The sequence below is a fragment of the Microcebus murinus genome, chromosome 29, assembly GCF_040939455.1.
Source record: "Microcebus murinus isolate Inina chromosome 29, M.murinus_Inina_mat1.0, whole genome shotgun sequence".
Taxonomy (NCBI): Eukaryota; Metazoa; Chordata; class Mammalia; order Primates; family Cheirogaleidae; genus Microcebus; species Microcebus murinus.
Genome location: NC_134132.1, coordinates 3077435 through 3100578, shown reverse-complemented (window position 1 = coordinate 3100578; position 23144 = coordinate 3077435). Strand labels below are relative to the sequence as shown.

Below are 23144 nucleotides of genomic sequence, written 5' to 3'. Positions count from 1 at the left end.
ATGAAATGATTCAAGAAATGAACACTTGAAGAGATGACACCATTGCACTCTAGCCAGGGCACCAGAGCAAGATCCTTTTCTCTAAATAAATTACAATACAATACAATACAATACAATACAATACAATACAATACAATACAATACTATATATATATATACACATAAAGTACACATATATATTCAACATCCTACTGGAAGTTCTAACTGCTGTGATAAAATAAAAAAAAAAAAGAATAGAAGAAACACAGATGACATGATTATCTAAAATAATAATAAAAAAAAACTTTCAAAAAATACCTCTCATTAAACTAATAATCAATTATAGTAATAGCAAGGTCATACTATACAAGGTTAACATATAAAGTCGATAGCTTTCCTATATACCAGCAATGCAGAATTGGAACTTGAAATTAAAAAACAATAACACTAAAAAAATGAAATAAATATCAATTTAACAAATTTGTACAGAATATATATGAGGAAAGCTGCAAAATTCTGATGAAAGAAATCAAAGATCTAAATAAATGGAGAGATATTATGTGTTCATGGATTGAAAGACTCAATATTGTGTGATAGAAATGAGCACACATAGTGCCCAAATCGTGGTTTCTAAAACCATTCTTTTATAAAAGAAACCAAGGATCGTTGGAGAAATGACTGATTCTAGGATTGGAATAAAAATAGTCAAGATGAGCTGGGAACATTTTATAGTGCCAGAGAATAAAGAAATGGGAGGACCATCACTCTTCTGTTTTCCTCTTCCACTTTATTATATCATAATCTTGTTGGTTTGGAAGATGGAGGAAGGCACCATGAGCCAAGGAATGCAGGCAGCTTCTAGAAACTGGAAAAGGCAAGGAAACAGACTCTCCCCTGAAGCCACTGTTGGCATCCTGCCAACACCTTGATTTTACCCAGATGAGACAAGTGTTATAGACTTCTGGCCTCCAGGACTATAAGACAATACATGTGTTGTTTTAAGCCACTAATTTTGTGGTAATTGATTATGGCAGCTACAGAGAATGAATACAGTGCCTTTCCATAGTTCTGGGAAATTCTTCAAATATTCTCCTCAATATTGCCTTTGCCACACTCATTCTATCCTCCATATTTCTTGATCTCTCTTTAATATTTTCTACCTTTTTATTTTGGTGATTACTTAAAACAATTGGCTTAGGGTTGCACTTCAAATAAACTCATATTTTTATACCTATATATTAAGAATTAGTCCATAAATATAATTGTTACACTGTACACAATTTTAAAAGAAAATTGTATTTATACTTGGATCTTATTTTATTTTAGGCTCTGAAATTTTTTTAAAAGTCCAATAAAATTATTCTGATCAAAATTAAAATTTTATAGTCTTTAGTCTACTAAAAGAGTTTTCATCAATTCTCTCTTTTAAATGCTAGCAACTAGTTTTATGTAGCCAAAATGATATTAAGTTAAAATCCTCTTAGGGTGACTAATATGCAAAGGATTTTTGGGTTGTTGTTAAATATGTGTATGGCAGGTAAAGTTTGGCTAATGACTCTATTTTGGAAAAATTACTGTCTTTTATGGAGCCTTGGATTCCAAATTTTCAAACCTATCATCTCAAGTTTGCTTTTACTAAGACAAGGAACTTAATGAGTCTTTATTTTCTCATAGAGCATTCTTAATGCCTTTTAAAATAATGTATGTATTTTCCTATAATTTTGGCTTGATGTAAGACGTTATTATACTAAGAATATTCTTAATCTAACAAAAATTTTTTTTCAAGATTCTTTCAAAATCCCTGTCTTCCTTTCAACTCCCTCACTGAATTGAAAATACTATTAGATTTTAAACTATCATGACCATTTGGGAATAATCTGAAGTGTCCTTCTAAAACATTTTTCATCAATGTCATGCTTCTTTCTAAGAACAGAGTAAAGTGTTCTGATTTATAAATAGTTATAAATAGACTCTTTTTCACCAGCTTGCATGCATTCTGACTTTATCTATATCTAGTAGGGCAATACATTTCCTTCCAACATTTACTGGGGTAAAGTTCATTTATCTTCTAATCTAGGAAAATAACTCCTAACAACCTCTGATACTCAACAGAAATACAGCTGTACTTTGGAATTAGTCATCCACCTTTCTTTCATAGTCTCCTTATATATTAATGCAAAATAGTGGTTATAGCAAATGTTTCTCAGTGTCTGGACTACCAAAGGAATTTCATTGCAATAGCATTGTTTTAAAATGTATTATTTGATTTTGACCTGACTAGCATAGATCAATTCCCCCCCCCCTCTATGTTTAGCCTGGAATATCTAAACATGAAAATCAAGTGTTCTATTAGCTTCCATACAGAATTGAGATGGTCTTATTAAAAGACAGTCCCCATTGACAATCTCCTGTCATCTATAAGAAATTAGTGTTCTGCCCACTTCCCATCTCTAATGTTTTTAAGCAAAGAAGAATTCTTGGACCTAGATTTCAAAGTTTATTTTTGTATATTCCTTAAAGCACTTTGCTAAATGAATCTGAGCCTCATTTTTCAAATATGTAAAATGATTGTTGTGAGGCTATACTGTAAAAACTGTAAAGTGTTCAACATGGTGTATTGCAGATAATGTCAGTAATTGTTGTGTAGATGGTGGCCCTTGTTATTTGCATGCTGTGCTGTGTTTCTGCCCTGCCTCACTCGTCATGTAAAACAGCTGGGGTGAGTTTCAGGAGGCATGGCTCACCTAGATCATACAGTGTTTGCTTTGCTTGATCGACAGAGCAGCAGAGGAGAATGCTGCTTCTTTGGTACACAGAGTTCACTGAACAAGGAAAGGGTTTGGCATTTTTGTTTCATCTCTGGTGAGACAATCTGAAGAAGTCTTTTCTCAAATATCTTTGTAAAAAGAGAAAGTTATAAGCCAAATTTAAGGACGGTGTTATGTATAACCAAAGGAAGACACCTTATTTGAACATCCTATGTTGAAATGACTACTTAACATAGTGACTCACAGGAGGTTTCTAGTGGAAATCAAATGCTCAAATGAAACAGCACGTTATGCCCTTTACTGGTTGGACTCTGGTAAATGCCTGCCAACGAATAGTACTTTACCCGGAGGGACACGTAGCAGGTACCACAGTGTCTAACCACAAGCATTAAAGGTCTGTGTAACTCAAAGAATAGGAAAGACAGTTCTCATAGAATCAAATAAGATGCAAACTAGTCTTTAAGTTCAATAAATATGCAAGTGAAGTGTAAGTGACTATAATGGCTTGATATCCCTATGTAAGTGGTGCAGATATCCTGGGAACCCTTAGAAATCTATTCAAATGGAAAACAGGAAAGCATTTTCACATGACCTTGTATTCCTAATCCCTATTACTCATAAAAACCTACATATTTTTAACAAAGCTACTTTTCTAAGAGTGGCCTTCTCTGGTTAATCCTAGAAAAACCTTATGTTTGCAACTTTAAGGTGATATTCCCAACCAATTTATTTTTGTTAGCTACTTTAACCATAATTTGTATATAAAGCTCATGATAGCAAATGAAGTTCTAATCTCACTAGAAGATAAGAACAAACAATTTTCATCTTTTAGTTCTTTATGTAAGGATATAATTTAAGAGGAAACATGCTTAATTTTAGAGATTTTTAAATTTTGTATTTCATTTTGTGACCCTATCAAGTCTGCTATCTTTTACCTAGGTTGTCTAGGAGGTTTAAGCTCAAGGTTAGGGTTCCAGAAAAGGGTTTTGAGAGTGACGAGGGTAGATTTAAGAACCAATTTTATAAGCAGTCAGGATGACCAAGAGGTCTAAGAACGGATTTTATACTGAAACTTGGCCATAAGTATTTTCAAGTACATTCAAGTAGCCCTCACAAGAAGTTTTTTCCTTTCTTCACCAAAACATCCCTTTCTTCACCAAAACCCCCTAAGCCACCTCATCTAAGTAGGATTCATTCATATCAGGTCTCTCCGGTGGGAGTTTCCAGGGACAAGGGTTAGTCCCTTACTTACAGCCTTAGCCATACTAGGGTATTTACTCTAACTCTAGAGAAGTTTCTTAGTTAATATTCTATAGCGAAAGTACTAAGCGCTGGAATTCTCCCTCTGAATCTCTTCCTAGAAATGGAATTTAGAAAGCACAGGACTCCATCCAGCCATACTGGGGACTCAGACAAGTGTTTCTCATCACAGATATAAATAGAGGTCTATTATGATACACTCACTTGGTCGACTGGCATGGTAATGACAGAGAATGCTGATTTGCTCCAAACTCATACAGTTTCACACATGAGGAGAATCACCGATGTTTCAAAAATCAACATTACTTGGAAGTGATTGGTAATGATATGGCCTAACACTTTAAATCCCCAAATTCAGAGTGATTTTATAATAAATAGCATACAAAGAATATAAAAATTCAAAGATGACCATATTAGACAGACTAAAATTTGGCTAGGTTTAGCTGAGTTGGAGAATCCTTAGTACCCTCCCACAGGCAGTGTTGAAACGTGAAGATAGGCAGTTAATAGCGTAGGCATGATGATGACTATGTATGAGCAGAAAAGTAGCACCACCAGTTTTCTTGGCCTGGCCCTCAGTACTTCTGCACTGATAGGAAGGTAGACTGGTTTGGTTTAGCTCTTAAAAGTGAAAACTTTTTGATTTTTCTTTTTGGGCAAAAAAAAAAAAAAAAAATTAAAAGGAGTGACAGACTGAAAACTGGAGGCCCCTCTACGTTTAATCATTAATAGTGAGACCTTTGGTGAACTTAGGTCCTGATTTTGGAGTTTGGATTCTGACCTTTCCCTAAAGATAAACATTATTGTCGCAGGTTCTGAGGAGGGTCACTTCCTCACTGGCTGCCATCGGAGAGTCCTCTTCTTGGTGACTCCTACCTGGCCCTGGACGCAGCAGGGTAGCTAGTCACTATGATTCTCCTTGCTGTGCTTTTCCTCTGCTTCATTTCTTCATATTCAGCTTCTGTAAAAGGTGAGTTTGTGTTGCCTTTTGCTAAAAATTTAATTTCAATCTTTGGGGGTAAAAAGTGTGTGTGTGTGTGTGAATAGTGAAAGAGTTTCTCACTAAACCATCTGAAAAACCATGTAACTTTGGAATGTTTGTGAAAGCATGGGTTGAAATGAAAACCAAATCCAAATTCCTACATACATTAAGAAAACAGAGGTTCCTTTTAGTTCCAGTCCGGCAGACAAGAGTGTTCTTGCTTTGGTTTCTCATTCATGGTCCGTTTTTTAAGGGGGAAAAGAGCTTCCAGCTATTGTTACCTGCTTCGGTTGGTGGCACTGAATGCAGCTCCTTCATTTGAATTGTAAATGAGGGTTCAAAAAAAATCCAGTTCTCAAATTTCCTCCTAGTTGCTTAGCAATGTGACATCAAGAAGAATTAGATCCAATGAGAAAGGCATTTCATTTGCCAAAGAAGTATGAATGAAATGGTAAAACATGTATTTATTATTATTTTATTATCATTCAAAAGTGATAGATTTATTACAGTCAGTGAATTAAAGAAAATAAAATTAGATGATATATGTTTAAGAAGTAAGGTTTATTATCTTTAGAAGAATAGTGTGGCTAGTGACAGTTTCTATTTTAAGATGAAATGGAGTTTTAAAAAATGCATATAAATTATCACTCTCAGAAAAGGCAAGAGAGACAACAGACATTTTGTGAGGAATGGTTTGAAAAAGTTATATGAAATGTATTAACATAGAATCTTGTTTAGAATCAGCTAGATTAGAAACTCTTCGTATTTCTAAATACTGCCTTGTGTAAAATAATCACTTTATTTAGAGTATCTTAAGAAGATATATTCTTAAAACCAATTGATCCAACATACAATTTAGCATGATAGGGACAAATTTTAAAACTATATACTCTAAGTATTTGATATAAAACAATTCACTTACAAACTTTAAAAACTTGTTTGGGATAAATGGGGCTTTTGATCATAAAGTTTTCCTCAAGATTTTTTGTATGGAAAATTTCCATAGGAGGGAAAAAGGAATGTTCATTATTGCAGCAATAAATAGAGAGCTAAATTTAAATTAATTCACCTAATTAATTCACACTTTAGGATTTTTGAACTAAAGGCAATATTTTCACCAGTTTCTAAAATGTTCACATTTTAAAAATATAGTTCTTACTTGGATGAAAGAAAATTTTAATACCAAAAAAACTAAAGATTTGTAAGTCATATCTAATTGAGAATTATTATATAGAGAACTTATGATTTTATCTGTAAAATAAATTTTTGAGTATTTGAAATATGAGTGATTTAAATACCATAATATCAAACCTAATACTATGATTATCTTGAGAAAAATAATTGAAACATAGCAGTTATTGTGGGGTTCCCTCTTTTTTCCCCATTTTATATGCTAGAAATTGGATAAGTTGATGTTTTCATATGCACTTATAATGAATTTAATACACAAACACACACGGCAATGGCATATGGGGAAAATGTGGTTTGGAACATAGCTACTATTTGTTGTATACAAGTTTAGTGGCAAATCCAGACTTTTAGAACCTGAAGCTTATGCAATTTAGGGGCCAAGAGAAAAGATTACAAAATATTTTACTTTTGCAAAGATTACTGAAAAAGAGATATAGCATGGGTACCCCTTGCAAGGGTCGTCTTCCAAAGTCTTGGAAGGAGCCTGGGCAAGTGAGGGGCTTCATGGAGCAAATCGCTTATGCCAATATCATAAATAAAAAGTACAGGACTTGACAGCTTCTCTACCTAGACGGGATAAACGTCCTGTAGTATAGCACCACGATTTAATTATAGATTCTTTGCCCTTGTAACAATTAACATTTAACTAACAAACTACTTGTGAAGAGTCTACCTTAAAATCAGGCCATTCTGAATTTTGGGGTCCCATGTATCGCCTCAAAAGTCATCTCTAATGTAAATGGCCAGTGCAACTCTTTAGGAGATCCTCTGATCGGGGTGGATGTTGTGGGCAGGTTGGAAGTGAAGAGAATGGAAGAGGTGGGTTATGATTAGGATGGAAGAGGGTCTATATGATTTGCTGAGTGTGAACTTTCTCAAGACTCAAGTTTTCTCTTCTATTTCTTAATTATACTTTGCAATGGTGGGGTCTATTTTCAGTACTTTCTTTGGGTTTTCTTTGTATAATACTTTTACTTTCTATTTAATTTTGTCACCTCTAAACCTGAAGGGTTTCTTCATTTCTAGTCTTTCTCTCAATTCCTGGCCCTCCCTTTACTTTTCAGTCCATTTACCTTAATTATCTTACAATTATTCCCCTCCCCCTTCATTCTCCTGGTTTACTTTTCTGAACTTATAGTTTCTGTTGAATTCTTAAACTCCATTACCTACCACCCTTATCACTACTGCACACCTCAAACCTCCAATTTATCTCTGCTTTGTCTTCTTGCATAAGCCGATCAACAGTGCTATCATACTCATGTAGGTTTGATAAATGAGGATTTAAAAATATTTCTAAAAGATTCAAAAGTAAGAGTTTTGTTGCTTTTAAGTCACTTAAAATTCTAAATGCACTTGAAGGGGCAAATAGAAGAGGTGCTGACTACTTTTTGGCTAAAATTTCTCTCTCTTTTGGTTTTATCTATCACCAGTTTCAAAAAAATAATGCCATTATGCATACTCTGAAGAACAATACCCTAGAAAAGAAATTCAGTCAGCACTGGCACATGCCCCCACATGGAACATGCCAGATCTCTGCATAACACACACAGAGAAATACCTACCAAAGAAGAAAGGATAGCAGAGACAACACTGTATAGCACAATCACTTATTTGAATCATGTTAGGCTGTCTCTCCTGTTGAAAAGTAGGAAACAGTTTTGGGAGAACAAGTGTTCTTACGGGTTCTTAGGTGTTTTATCACTCCTAAGTCATAGTCAAGTATATGACTAGTATAGTTTCTTTCTCATATTCTTTTGACCAGTAAAGTAAAAAGAAGAAGAAAATGAACAACACGATAGTTTAGAAAGCTTTGGAACTTAAGAAAAGCTACCTGCCTACAAATTTTCAGTTATTTTAATCAAAAGACACCTTCATGGAGTCCACAAAACTTGGATTTCAGTAAACTTAAACATGCAATTCTGTGTCCTATTTGCTCTGTTGTGTTGATCTTGGAGGCAGTGCCTATCAGCTGTTCTATAATGCTCACCTTTCGGAATTGCTGTGAGGATTAGATAAGACCCCGTGTATTCCCTTGATGCCCTCCATGGAATTTGACTCCCCTAAACACCTTGTCTGACCAGCAAGCCAGTGTTTGAACCCGCTGCAGAGGCTCCGTTAAAATGCAGCAAAGCGGGAGCCGGGGAGGCTGGAATGGGGCTCCCAGACTTCATCTCCTTCGTGGTCCCTGGCTGTCCTGGCTTCTCTGTCTCAGACCTCAGGCCCTGCCTGTTTTGTGTATATTCACCTTTGGATACTTCCTTGCACACTCCTTTCTCCTCGCTCCTCTTTATTTCTGTTAAAATCCGTGTCCCCTTTCTTTGAAGCTTTGTCAAATCATGCAACTTCATCACCCAAAACTCTCTGGTGGATTCCCATCTCACTCAAACTGCCCAAGTCTCCCTGCCACGTGTAGATACCTATTTGACCTCGTCTCCTTCTGCTCTGCCCTTCACTCATTCAATTCCGGCCCTCTGGCCTCCCTGCTGCTCTGCTCTCTCACCTGCACTAGCCCTGCTGCGACTTTGCAGTCGCCAGTCTCTTGGGAGGGGTTGGGGGAGGGGCAGCGCTTGCCACAGACATCGTGTGGCCAGCCCAAGCCTTTGCCAAGGGTCAACTTCTCATGGAGGTCTTTCCTCTAGCATGTCCATCCCCTTTCCTGTTTCAGTTTTCTTCATTATCACTTCTAACATACTGTGTAATTTGCTTGTAGACTTATTTTTTAAATTGCCCATCTCCCTTTCATTTAAATGTAAAGTCCATGAAAGTCAAAACGTGTCAGCTGGTACAGCCCCAGTGTCTAAAAAAGTGCCTACCTCCCAGCAGGCTCTAAGTACATCCTTGTGGAATGAATGAATGAATGAATGAATGAACTCCTAGCTTGCTCCTCAGGAATGGAAGGCAACCGAAAGTTTCAGAGGCCTATAGTAAAGCTGAGAGCACCATCTTTAGGGCCAGGCAGCCTGGGTTCACATAATATCTCCATGACCTGGATGACGTTGGGTAGATTATATAAACTCTGTGCCCCTAAGTCTCTTCACCTACAAAATGAGACGGATGATTCCGCCTACCCCACTGGGTTTTGTGAGGATGTAACTCACAGACGAGATAGCTTGACCATTTTCCCTCTGGGCAGTGAGTGCTGTAGTGGGTGACGGAGACAGTGGAACAGGTTGTCGCTGCATAGATGGCAAAGACTTCTCAGAGGTTTTCTTAATTTTGGGGGCATATTTTTAAAAATATTTTTACTTCCTTTCTCAGCTGCTTCACTTCTGGTCTAGTCACCCCAACCTCCTCCAGATAGGTGTATTTTCTGAGGGAGAAAAAGTTACCATTGCCTGTTAAATTCACTGGGCAATGCAACTTGGTTAACATTCAGGAAAGGTGACCTGAAATCGTTTTTTACTGTCTCCTGAAGCCATTGGTAGAAGACATACAAAAAGAGTTATAGGACCATAAACTTCAAGTCACCTCTAGGAATTACTTGGTTCTTTATGTTTCCTTGGGATACGTTAAACTGAATTGGAAAGTGTGTGAACTCATCCATATATCAATTTTCTTGGCTCACAGCACTGACTTGCATACGATTTGATATTAAATTGCACCTGCCAAATTTTAGCCAGTACTAAGATTTTATGTAGTAACACTACATCATTTTACTCAGGCACAGCTAATTTAAGTTTACATATGTGTAGCCCTGAGAGGTACCTTTGTACTCAAAATTTGCTAATTCCATTAATAGAGTAAATTACACTGAAAGGGTATTTCTTAAGTATCAAAAATATCCAAATTAAAGAACTGCCTTCTAACCTTTGAAATTACTTTGGCATTGATTTGTTTGCATTTAAATAATATGATACTTATAAGTGGCTCTTATTAAATTTATAAAGCAATTTCTGGTAGGTCCTCTACTTAGAATCTTATTCACATAATTAAAAAGCAATACAACAGCATTTCTTTAAAACATATTCTATTGTTCAACCGGGGTAATATTTAGATAGTCTGAATTGATCATGAATACAAACTAAAGTTTTCTGAAATGGGAGCTTATTTGTTTGTTTATTTGTTTGTGGTTTTCAAGCCAATGATTTCAGCATATGGAGAAGTGAAACTCTCTTTTACTCAGCAAATATTTCCTAACCTCCCACTGAGCAAGTCCCCGGCCTGACAGGTGTTATGCAATGAAAACTTAACTTGTGTGACTATCTTTATGCAGGTCACACAACTGGTCTCTCATTAAATAATGACCGGCTGTACAAGCTCACATACTCCACTGAAGTTTTTCTCGATCGAGGTAAAGGAAAACTGCAGGACAGCGTGGGCTACCGACTTTCATCCGGTGTGGACGTTGTCTTACTGTGGAGGAATCCTGATGGTGACGATGACCAACTGATCCAAATCACGGTGCGCATTTTCTACCAGAAAACCACCCAGATCAGATGTCAGCGAAGTCTTTGGGAAGTGGACCCTTGGATAGCACTTGTTTCGTGTTCTTAGTTAGATATCCATTTAGTTTGTTGTCTATCACTAAAATAAACAGATCCACAATTTTGAAGTTTTTGCTGATCCAAAGTGAGCTGGTCTTTCCGAATTGTTGAAGCAGGCAGTAGAAGGCATACCCTGGTGAGCAACTGGGGTATGATGTCCAATTTTACTTATCATATTACTAGGGACATTAAGCCAAAATCCATTCAAAATATTCTGGCAGTGAGGAGTCCAGAATCCAGGTCATGTGAAAAATGACTGGGATCACCGAAAGAGGAGGTAGATTAAGAGGTGCCTGAGTTCCTCGATCTAACAGGTGGAATCGCCAATAAGGGAGTCAACCTATTCTGTATTCTTCTGGAGGAAGGAACCATGTCCTCTCCTGCATGACAGCGATTGGACAATTACAATGGTTTAGATTTATGTGTTGAGAAGAGAGGCCAACGGGGCCTTTTCCAATTTTAATATATGGTGATTCCATATTTGCTTCTCAAGAACATAAAGTTGGTTATTTTTCTACCTGTAAGTGTGAAACAGGGACACAGAACCAAATACTTGGAACTAGCAGTTGCTGATGTCCTTTATAATGAGCTGTCATTGCAATATATTTACCAATAGATTTACCAATGGTCTTTGCTTTTCTGGATGTCTTTAAAGCTGTTGTGTTTTCCAACTTTGATCAGTGAGCATTTGTCAATAGAACATCACATACCTCATTATTCAGTAATTAGGTGGTCTAGGCTTACTTTTAAATTTTCAGATGAAGTAGGGTGGGGCAAGAATCTTCTCAAACTAATGGAACAGGAAGTGAGGTGATCAGGCAGAGAACAACCATACAAAACAAACGAACACGCAGAGTGATAATGATCTAAAAGTCACAGTTATTGTAAGACTGAAGTCACAGAATTCTTTAAGTATCAATATTATTGCCTTCCTCAAAAATCTAATTTTTTAATACCCTCTCCATTGTTTTAAAGTGAGTTTCAAGTTCCTATAAATCATGAATTGAAAAATGACAGAAGAAATGAGGGCCAACCCTGCCTGCTCCTTTACCATTTTATTTTTTAAAAGACTCTGATGAAGATAGACAGAAAATGTTTTAATAAATTTCTTTCTATGACTCCAGATAAAGGATGTACGTGTTGAAAATGTGAATCAGCAGAGAGGAGAGAAGAGCATCTTCAAAGGAAAAAGTCCACCTAAAATCATAGGGAAGGAAAACTTGGAAGCTCTACAAAGACCTGTGCTCCTTCATCTAGTCCACGGAAAGGTAAAAGGATTTTGGGGGTCCCACATCTTTTTTTTCCAAGTTCATATTTTTCTTCTCTTCAATAGATGTTATTTTGGGGTGATCATGTGGAATTTTTTTCAAGAATGAATAAGCATATCTTCTTATTATGTTTCCAAAGTAAATCAATGCCCTGAATCCCTCATATCTACTAACAAATTTATGTTTTCTATTTTTGTGAAAATCTTTGTAAGTAGAACCAAATATTTATTTATTGATGAGGTATTATTAAAAGGTGCATTTCTTATGGAAGAATTACAAAGATAGTATAATACAGTAAATCATCACAGCATAATTGGATAAATTCAGGAAAGCACACAAATTATGAGAATGAAATAATATATTAATAATTTAGATTAGTAATATTTATTTGTGAGTATATCAATATCTGGCTAAAGTACAAAGTTGAAGTTTTTGAAAGGGCATGACAAGTTTAAGATAAAGTTGATTTTTTTCAAGAAGTGGTTAGAGATTATTTTAAAACTCTGACATGGAAAAGCATTTTAAATATTAAAATAATGAATGAATACTTTATATAATATCCATTTGGAAATCAGCTCAAAATTTCTGTAAGTGTATATTACTTATAGTTTGATTCTATTAAAATGGTCTTAATGTATTTTAGAATTAAGAAGCAATTATGATCAGTGAATTATTAGCCATTACATATGGGGGTTTATGAAATTACATGTATTCTGTTGTCATACATAAAAATGCCTCAGTAAAGAGGAGAGTTTAATTTTAGGAACCAAAGCAGGAAAACAGAAAGGGAACAGTATAGTTATAACTCTGCACATCTCTAAAATTAAACTTTCTAGATTCAAAATAAAGATGAAAATACACACTTTAAAATAGACATTTCAGACCTCTATATTGCTAATTGTGATGGACATTTTTATATACAGTAGTACTTAAAAGGGACTCACCAGAAGAAACCTTATGCCATCACCTCTCCTACAACCAAATATGAATCACTGTCTTTAAGAATGCTTTCTCTTCCTTCTCCACTTGTCGAAACTCTTACCATGTTTCAGACTTTGCTCACAGGGCCTTTCTTTCATAAAGTTCACACCCTTCCGGCCAGCTGAAAGTGGCCGTAACTCCTCAGAACACTCAGCACATCGTAGCTCACTCATGACCCTTACGCTTTCTGTCTGGTCATTTCTGTTCACTGTTAGATTATGGGTTTTGGACACAATCCCCATTCCTCTTTATATTCCAGCCACTCCCCACCACCTCCATGCCTTTCTACCCCTTGGTGCACCATGCTTATTGTTTTGCTTATTGTTTACTTAATAATTGCTAAAATGTGCTAGGCACTTACCGTGTGCCAGGCACTAACTGAAGGCATGACATGAATTGTCTCTTATCCTCTTAACAGCCCTGGGAAGCAGGGGCTACTTTATCATCCTCTTGTGATAGCTGAAGAACTAAAGTTAAGAAAAGTTGGGAAACTTGCCTGTAGTCACACAACTGGCAAGTGATGGAGCTGGGATTTGAAACAGAGTCTGTGCTCAAACCTCTGTGTTCTGCTATCTTCTTTCTGGAAAGTTCTGGGAACGTGCCTGCCTTTTGGTTGTCTGTGGGACCCCTTCATTACATCGTGGCATCTGTTGACTCACTCAGTTTGCAAGTGGCTCAACTTTGTTAACGACATGAAATGCTATTTTCCTCTCTGCACTTCCAATGTGGCAAGACTTGAGTCCATAAAATATCAATTGTATTTATAATCTTAATGACAGCCCATCATTTTATGGCTCCTCTGGTAGCAGCTGAGTACGAAGTCTTGTTACACCCATGAAAGAACTCCGTACCCCCACTGGTCAAAGGCTGGGAGGAAACTGCCACCTCACGATTTCAGTGACTCCAATGGCCCAGTTCAGAGGAGCTATGATTTGTGATGATTTCCTATAAGCACAGGTTAAAGTACATCATCGTATCTCTCGATTACCCAATAACGTACTCGTTGGAAAAAACTTGACTCTGGAGAATAAGAAGCCAAGTGGAAGTTTCAGCCGCATAACTGTCAGAAAGATCATTAAACTATCAGTTCCGCTAACTGTGAAAGGCAGGGCAGGGTAAGGGCTGATGGTCTGTTTCCTTAGAGGGCATTTTCTACCTCGTGCTCAAATTAAGTTTTGCTCTGTGAAATTTCTGATTCCAAGGATGTTCATTGCATGCACTTTTTGTCCTCGCAGAGGTCTCCCCTCCCCCTTCCCTATTTGAAATTCCCACATTCACTTAATAAGAGAGAGACCATCCAAATACTCAGATACACATTCATTGCACATCTTCTTTGCTCCATGCCCAGTCATCTCTGCGTAAGTGTTTGGGCATGACTCTAGTTTTGTCTGCAAATCATAAATTAAGTTGGAAACGTGACAGTTATATGGTTAAGTTGATTAACACTGACAAGCAAAAGATGCCTCAAGTTATAGCATGGATTCTTTTGTAGCCTGAAATGCTAATCCAATTAACTGGATGATCATTGGATTTCCATTTCTGGTTTTGGCCCTCTGTGTAGATTAATGTAACCACGTGGCTGCTGAGCCATCACTTTACTTTTCGTTGTTTCTGAGCATTGATTTGCTCTCGAAATCAGGCAGCATAGCTTCTGTGCATACAGTGAACCTCCACAAGAAATGGGAAACATCAAAAGCTTTCAAGTTTGTTCTATGTATTTCCTTACTTGTTTTTCAATGTGCCATTTCCTAGCTATGCTCTGTCTTAGATAGATATCAAAGATATAATGACTAACCCCTGTTTGCTAGGATCTTTTTTATTTATTTTGCTGTTTGGGCAGTTAACGGAATTTTGTCTTCTCTTATTTCTAAAAACTGCATAAAGTGGAGGAACATATATAGAGAGGCATCTTCTTCCCAAGAAAAAATATGCAAAATAAAACTTACTCAGTTCCTGTTGTGAAGGAAGAAATTTCAGATTATTACTATGACAGCCATGTGGATTGAACTGCAAAATTCTGATTTTATATTATTATTACTGTTTAATGATCACAAGCCAGCTCGATTAAACCATTTTGACACTCAGCTGGGATGATACCAGCGCTATCTTCACTCTGATCTTATTAGTCTGCTCTAATCTGAAGAAACAGAATTTGGGCCCCAGAAGTAGCAGTCATACAAAAGAAGGAGATTTGTTCACTTGTCTGGTTCTATGGAAACAATAGTAACTAACAGAAGGAATGAAAAAAAATTTTTTCTTTGTGTCTCACAGTTTATATCTATCGTTCAGCCTACCAGGAAAAAAAATGTCTCTAACGCGATTTTCTGAGGAATCCAGAGGTCAAGATCAAAACTGGATTCATAGAAGTGTGTCAGTAATAACAGAGCACTTAACCTTGTGCATAGTCTAAACAGTAAATCTGAGAACTGGGTTTCCTGAAATTTTAGGGAAAGGTTTATAAATAAACAGGCCCATTTTGTAGCCTAGAAGAAAAGTGAGCTAATCATGACAGTACAGTATTCTTCCCACTTAGTGGAGCTTGCTTTCTAAAGTATTTAAGACTCAGAACAAAAGGATATGGGCCACAGGTGTGTCCTTTGTCACCCAGTGAGTCCCTTTGACTGTTTCGAGCTCAAACAACCCAGTTATGAACTTCTGATAGTCATGATACCTACTACCAGACATTTGAAAAGGAAATTGCACTGTGATTTTTAAAGAAGATCCACTTTACAAAACAGAACATCATAAACTCAGGCTCAAGGCCGGGACATGGCCAGTGATTTGTTTGAGAACATGATACTGTGGATTTTCAGACACTGAGGTCACTATGCCAGTTCCTTTTTGATAGGGACACACAGTCTTCCAACATTTATAGGTTCATCCAGTGTAAGGACTAAAATTGATTGCCAGATAAAGTAAATTCATCAGTAGGCAGAGCATACACAGGAGGTAAAAAGAGATTTGAGGCAACTTGCTTGGATAGTTCTGGCAAGCTCTTCTCTTCGAAAGTATGAGAGACTTTTTACGTAGGCTGAATTATTCAGATTGGTATCAGTTGGATTTATTGCATAATTGCTGAGCTTTACTTGACAAGTCATGGTTTGTCTTAAGGAGGAATAGGAAGGCATTCAGGATATTTCTGATAGAAATGCTTAACTATAATTATCATAGACCCTGGGAACTTTTGCAGAGATGATATATCTATCCTCCATTTCTAAATTGTGTGACGTGTTTGGAGCCAATACAGGGTGAAAAACATCAGACTACTTTCCAGAAAATTCTCTTTGTACTTTTATCCTGTTTCTTAAACATGGGTTAAATTATCAAAATGGTAGAAGACACTGTTCTCATCCCTGTGTCTATAAATGGCAAAGATGATAAAACAAAGCTAAGCCATTTACTAGTGCTGCCAAATCGTGGTCACCCTTCTCATTCCAACCTCTTTTCTCTGCCTCCCAAAGGGAATCTCACAGCAGTGCCCGGGCAGGTTATGCAGCAGTAGCAATCGCGACCTCAAATCTTCCAACCTCTGCATCTCTTTTTACCCAGGACCAACAGGAATGGTCTGGAGGCCAAGCCAACATTGGCCCTGTGAGATTTTGACCGTGGGCCTATGGCCATGCCCTTGTGATAGCCTATAAAAGTTGTGCCATCTCAGGAGTCTCGGGGTGGTGATTGCCATTCTCTTCCAAGAACTTTCGGATTTGCTGCTATTTAACACCTTGGTTAGTTTTTGTTTCAAGCAGGGTCACCAGGACAAAACCTGATGGCATGTTCAAAGAAGATATTTCTGATTTCTCTTCTTTGGGCAATCCTTTCTGTTTTCACAGAGATCCCAGCCCCTGTCCGTGCTCTTCCCTTCCCTCTTCAACGCCCATAATGTTCAGCAGCATCATGTCTCCATAAACTTCAAGCTCTGATGGGCCAGCTTCTTAGAAACTTACAGAGCTTCTTTTCACAAAAAGGAAACCCCAACTTAGGAGTAGCAGATCTATTTCCCCCAGAATTAACAGGGGTGAGAATCTGAACCTGCCTGCCACATCTGATAAATGATGTATGTTTGCTTCATTTGTGTTTCTCCTTTTTTTCTCCCTAGATCAAAGAGTTTTACTCCTATCAAAATGAACCAGTGGCCATAGAAAATCTCAAGAGGGGCCTGGCTAGCCTATTTCAGACCCAGTTAACTTCTGGAACCACCAGTGAGGTACTTGCCAATATTCTTAAGGATTCCGCATCTTACCTGTCAGCAAGGCTTATAAGGATTTCTACATGTAGAAATTCAGTAGAAGAGTTACTGCTATGATAATGCTCAGAAAAGGTGACTTGGGTCACCTGTGGTCATTTGCACATGAAACAATTGCCATTTACCTCCATGTTTTGTCATTTAAATACAGTGTAAAGAGAATAAGAATCTGTGATGGTAAGGGGACTTTCAGAATAACTGAATGTTAGATATGCGAAGAACCTTGAGGATCATTCCACCGATTCCCAGACATGGCTGTGCACCACTGTACCATGGGGAGCTTATTAAAAGTGTAGATTCCCTGTATTCACTCCACGGATTCTGATTCATTGTATTAAGGAGGACCTGAGCATATCTATTAGAATGGTGTTCATGGATTATTTGGATGCATGGTCAATGTGGGGAATTACTGGTCTATCCCAATCCCCTTCATTTTACAAAGAAACTGAGGTTAAGTTAGAGAAGTTAAATGGATCCCCCAGTATCACACCTGGAATGAAGCCTGGAGCCCAAGTTTCCTAGTCTGAATTCGGCCAGCCCTGCGTGGGTGAGAACACTTGGTAGCAGGGCGCGGCCAGAAGAATGTTGGTCAGCTTGCTGGGAGAGAGAGCAGGCGTGGTGCAGGCAGGGGCCCAGGGGAAGCTCAGAGAAGCTCAGCAGGGTCTGTATGGGGACACATTTGCCTAAACTCAAATTGTTTATGTGACTAATAACGAGTTGAATTAATCCCAAAGGATTTTAAGAATTTCTAGTCGTACTCAGCTTGCGAAAGTGACACACACACAGAGTCACACACATACACACACAGAGTCTAGATACAGTGTCAACTCTCCACTCCCCTTGCCACATGATTATCCACTGGCCTGAGGGTTCAGTTAGGGCTGGGGCATTTGTCCTGTTCTCACGAGACACGCAGAGAAGTAGGAAATTCCACGTTATTTCGGAAGTGACGAAACAAGAAGGCACTAGTAAGACTCAACCAAAGAGAATAGGAAAGAATCTACATGCTACAGGAACCCTTGAGTTCTTCTTGTCTTTTTGTCTTGTCGTGCTGGTAAGATAGGCAGTCCCTGATGCGTTTTTTGAGATCTCAATTTTCAAGCCACTTCCCACTGGAAATCAAACAATCCGAGAGGACTTCCAAGCGTTATGTTTTTGCCTTTCTTTTTAGGTAGACATCTCTGGGGATTGTAAAGTGACCTACCAGGCTCATCAAGACAAAGTGATCAAAATTAAGGCCCTGGATTCATGCAAAATAGCAAGGTCTGGATTTACAATCCCAAATCAGGTATGATCGATATCACTTTCTTTGGGGCATTCAAATAATTCCATTTTGTAGAGATTAATTTAAAATAAGAGAAAAATAAAGTAGCAATGTAATTTGGAAACATATTTTTAGTTTAGGCTATAGTTCACATATAAAAAAGGAATAGACTTGTTTAAATACATTGTAGAGGTGGGTGATGGGGGAAGGGTGTAACTTCTTTGTAGACTGATGATTTGTTATTTGACTCCATTCAAAGATTAAAAAGCTGATTCCTTGTTACAAAAACGACTATTTATTTATTTAGGTCTTGGGTGTCAGTTCCAAAGCCTCATCCACCACCACCTATAAGATAGAAGACAGCTTCGTCATAGCTGTGCTTGCAGAAGAAACACACAGTTTTGGGCTGAATTTCCTACAAACCATTACCGGGAAAATAGTATCAAAGTAAGATATGCTGCAATTTTTAATTTCTTTGCTAGTCTTTGTTATATTATTATACTGGGTTTATAAATATTAATAGAGGTGGGTGTATGTATGTGTGTGTATATAGCCATGCATTGTTAAACAATGGGAGTACCTTCTGACAAATGTGTCATTAAGCAACTTCATTATTGTTGGAACATCATAGAGTGCATTTACACAAACCTACATGGCACAGCCTGCTACAGACCTTGGCTACTGCTCCTAGGCTACAAACCTGTACAACAGGTTACTACAGTGAGTACTGTCGGTAATTGTAACACAATGGTAAGTATTTGTATATCTAAGCATATCTACACATGGAAAAATGTGCAGTAAAAATATGTACTGTATAGGTGTACTGTATAGGTACACCTGTATAGGATACTTACCTTAAATGGAGCTTACAGGACTGAAAGTTGCTGTGGGTGAGTGGTGAGTGAGTGGTGAGTTCACACGAAGGCCTGGGACATTACTGTACACTAGCTACTGTTTGCTTTATAAACACTGTATACTTACACTACACTAAACTTATAAAAGGAATTTTTCTAATTTTTTTCATGTCAGTAGAATATGGCAAATAAAAATAATTTATATTTCTTAAGTAATAAATTAACCTCAGCTTACTGTAACCATTTTATTTTATAAACTTTTTAATTTTTTTAACTTTTCGACTCTTGTCATAGCCCCTAGCCTAAAACACAAACATTGATTGTACAGCTGTACAAAAATATTTTCTTTCTTTATATCTTTATTCTGTAAGCTTTTTTCTGTGTCTTTTTTTTTTTAATCTTTTCAATTTTCTTGTTAAAAACTAAGACACAGACACACACATTAGCCCAGGCCCACACAGGACTAGGGTCACCAATACCACTGCCTTCCCCCTCCACATCTTGTCCCACGGGAAGGTCTTCAGGGGCAATAACAAGCATGGAGCTGTCATCTCCTGCAACAACAATGCCTTCTTCTGGAAACCTCCTGAAGAACCTGCCTGAGGCTGTTTTTACAGTTAACTTTTTTTATATATAAGTAGAAGTACACTCTGAAATATTGATAACAAGTGTAATATAGTAAATATATAAACCAGGAATTTATTATTATCAACTGTTATGTGGTGCACATAATTGTATATACTACACTTTTATATGCCTGGCAACTGCAGCGGGCTTGTTCACAGCAGCATCACCAGAGACGTGGGAGTAACGTGTTGGGCTATGACGTCATGACGACTGTCATGTCACTAGGCAAAGGAATTTTCCAGCTCCATTGTAATCTAATGGGACCACAGTAGTATATGCGGTCTGTCATTGACTGAAATGTCATTATGTGGCACATGACTGTATATATTGTTTTTTTTTAATATTTTAAAAAATATTTTTAATCTTTTATTATGTTATTTTAACTAATTTTATTTTCTTTATCTTTAACCAATGAAAGTATGTGTTTTACTGGAGACTGTATATATTGTGCTTCCTAATTTTGGCTGTGAGCTCCTTGAAAACAGTGATTATAACTTATTCATCTTTATTTTTATCATCTTTATTTTATTCATCTTTATAACTTATTCATCTTCATGTTTCACATCTACAATACATGATGCATAGTAAATGCTTACTGTTTGTTAATAAAATTTCATTTCAAATCTATTATTTATTGAATAGAATTTAAATTTTATAAGACAAACTATTTGATTTATCTAGTTTCTAATTCTAGTTTCTAACTTCTCTGTCAATTATTTTCAACGTTAAGGTTAAAAAGCATTTGCCTTTTCTCTTTAGGTCTTAAAATTACTGTTGTTAAAAAACATAAAAGGTTCCCTAGTAAAGAGAGGTGATAGAATTTGTATGTGATTTATAAAGCTTAAATATTTAAGGCTTTTTTATTCAATGTGAGACCATTTCTCTTGTCGGAATAGTCCTAACAGGATTAAGAACTGAAATTTCAAATCAAAGAGATCTTATTTTCAGATTTTAACTCAGAACAAAACATTTTCTTGCAGTGAGTGTGTTATAATTTATGCTGTTGCTTCTCAAACATCTCTTCTTTGTGTCAGAACCAAATGGATGCAAAATCTTGGGAGAAGGGTCTCAAATCATAAATACTTGAAATTTTATTGGACTCTCATCTGGAGTAGAAGTTTGCATTGTACTTCACACTTACATCCATACTGTTTGCTTATATTTTCACATAAAATACATATTTTAAATTGCTTATGAGACCTATCAGGTTTCCATGCTGTACAACAAACCACCCCAAATTCAGTGGTGTAAAAGACAACAGTGATGGCACTATTCGCTCTCATAGCTTGAGGGCTTGCCTTGGCCTTGCTGGGCACCTGTTACGCAGGTGTAGCCACTGGCTAGGGCTGGAATTATGCGGAGGTTGCTCTGCTCATATATGTGGTGCTTCAGCCGGGGAGAGCCAAATAACTGAGCTTGCCCCTGCTTCTCTCTCTACGTCCACGTGGCTTCAGGCAGCCGGACTTCTTACACGGCAGCTCAAGGCTCCACAGGCACACGTGCTGCTAGTGTGACCAAGGACAGCTGAGTCCCCTCTGAAGACACAGCCTTAGAGATCACATAGAGTCACTTACACCGCCCTCCATTAGTGGGGGCAGCCCCAGGGGCCCACCCAGGCTCAAGGTGATGGATATAGACCCCACCTTTTGATTGCAGAGAGACAAGGTTCTGGAAGACAAGGTTCTATTATTGAGACTATTTTTGGAAAATAAGCTTTTTGCCCTGCCTTGGTTAACAAGTGCCACATGGTTATATTGACGATCCCGTGTTCAGAAAGCCGGGCTCAATTCAAAAGAGCTGACATCCCGGCAATTTTTCTTCTCTGTGTTCTCTTGTTATAATATTTTGAAAATCCACACCGAAATTTTCAAATCTTTGACTAAAATGGTTGCTCCAGGAAGCCTTCGTAATTGTCTCGAGGGTCCAGTTAGCTCAGGAGATACCCCAGTTCGAAAGACACGGCTGTACACAACTGGCATGAATTAGTGTCCTGTTTGCCCAGAGAACAGCGGTTAGTGTTTCGCTCACTCACAAGAGTGCTCCTGTGTGTGACACAGGCAGAGGCTGGAGCTGAAGACGACAGACGCCGGCCCGAGGCTGAGGTCTGGCAAGCAGGCGGCGGCCGTGGTCAGAGCCGTCGATTCCAAGTACACGGCCCTTCCCGTCGTGGGGCAGGTCTTCCAGCGCGAGTGCAAAGGGTGCCCTTCTGTGAGTATGGACAAGTGTGGGGCTAAGCATGGCTTAGAACTCTGCTTTCCTTTTGTTCTCCAATGAAAGCATCAGCTTATTCTGTGAAGAAAGTTTCCATAGAACCACCAGCCACCGTGGAGTTAGGATGACAATAGTCATGCAACATGCACCTGAGAAGGTGCAGAACACAACAGTGATTAACAGATAATCACCATCCATGCACGTCCAACAAAAAACGTTATGACCGAAGGGCAGCCTTCCAAAAGCTGCACCTCAAGTTCAGGAAGGCTGAAGGGAATAATGAAGCTAGGGAGACGCAGATGGTGTCAAGAATATGGGCAGAGGCTGAGTCCTGAATGTTCTGTCACTTAATGTTGATTTGTCCACACGGGGGACACTTTACTGACCTCCGTGTTCTGAGTATTGCTCCGGGGACTAGCAAGGGATGCCAAGTTTTCTGACCAAATTAGAAAACACTTCTTTGCCATATTCCAACCTCTTCTTACTATTACAGCCAGAAATGAGATAGCCCATCCTTAGGACAAAGTGCAGATTATCTTGTAACATTTTTAAGCCAACAAAGAGAAATGTTATTTATTTCATGGATCAGTTGTGATATATTGAAGTCACATAAGTGACTTTAGAGTTCAGTATTTTCTAATATTTAATTCTAATTTCTAATAATTTCTAATATTTATTCTTGTCAGGAGAGCAAAGCTCTCAGAAGGTGCTCTTACCCCACAGGTGACTGGCATTTAGGAAAGTGAAATCATAAAAAAGTAACATCATAATTTTCTTACAGTGCCAGACAGTAATTCCTTATTCATTTCTAAAATTGAATTAAAGGAAAAGCAAAGCATTTGAAACACAAAATCATTTTTAAACTTTTGTTTCTTCTTTTATTTGTTCTTCTTCCATATATCATTTAATGTTCCAATGTAATTTTCTAATGTCATATAAGATGGAAATTATTTAGGAAAGTGACTAATGAAAGTAATCTTTTCTTATGCCATAGACTATTAATTTCTCCCCCTCCAATAGTTATTAAACATT

General features: G+C 37.6%; 1 protein-coding gene across 1 annotated transcript in view; it reads left to right on the top strand.

Moving 5' to 3' along the window:
- Positions 1-4598: 4598 nt before the first annotated feature.
- MTTP (microsomal triglyceride transfer protein) overlaps positions 4599-23144 on the top strand; it is a 39312-nt gene continuing 20766 nt past the window's right edge. Inside the window, exons 1-7 of the mRNA XM_012738406.3 lie at positions 4599-4977; positions 10394-10581; positions 11789-11932; positions 17010-17117; positions 18328-18444; positions 18728-18867; positions 21959-22109. Of these exons, the coding sequence (XP_012593860.3) occupies positions 4917-4977; positions 10394-10581; positions 11789-11932; positions 17010-17117; positions 18328-18444; positions 18728-18867; positions 21959-22109 (909 nt within the window). The 5' untranslated portion in view covers positions 4599-4916. The remainder of the gene's footprint in view (positions 4978-10393; positions 10582-11788; positions 11933-17009; positions 17118-18327; positions 18445-18727; positions 18868-21958; positions 22110-23144) is intronic.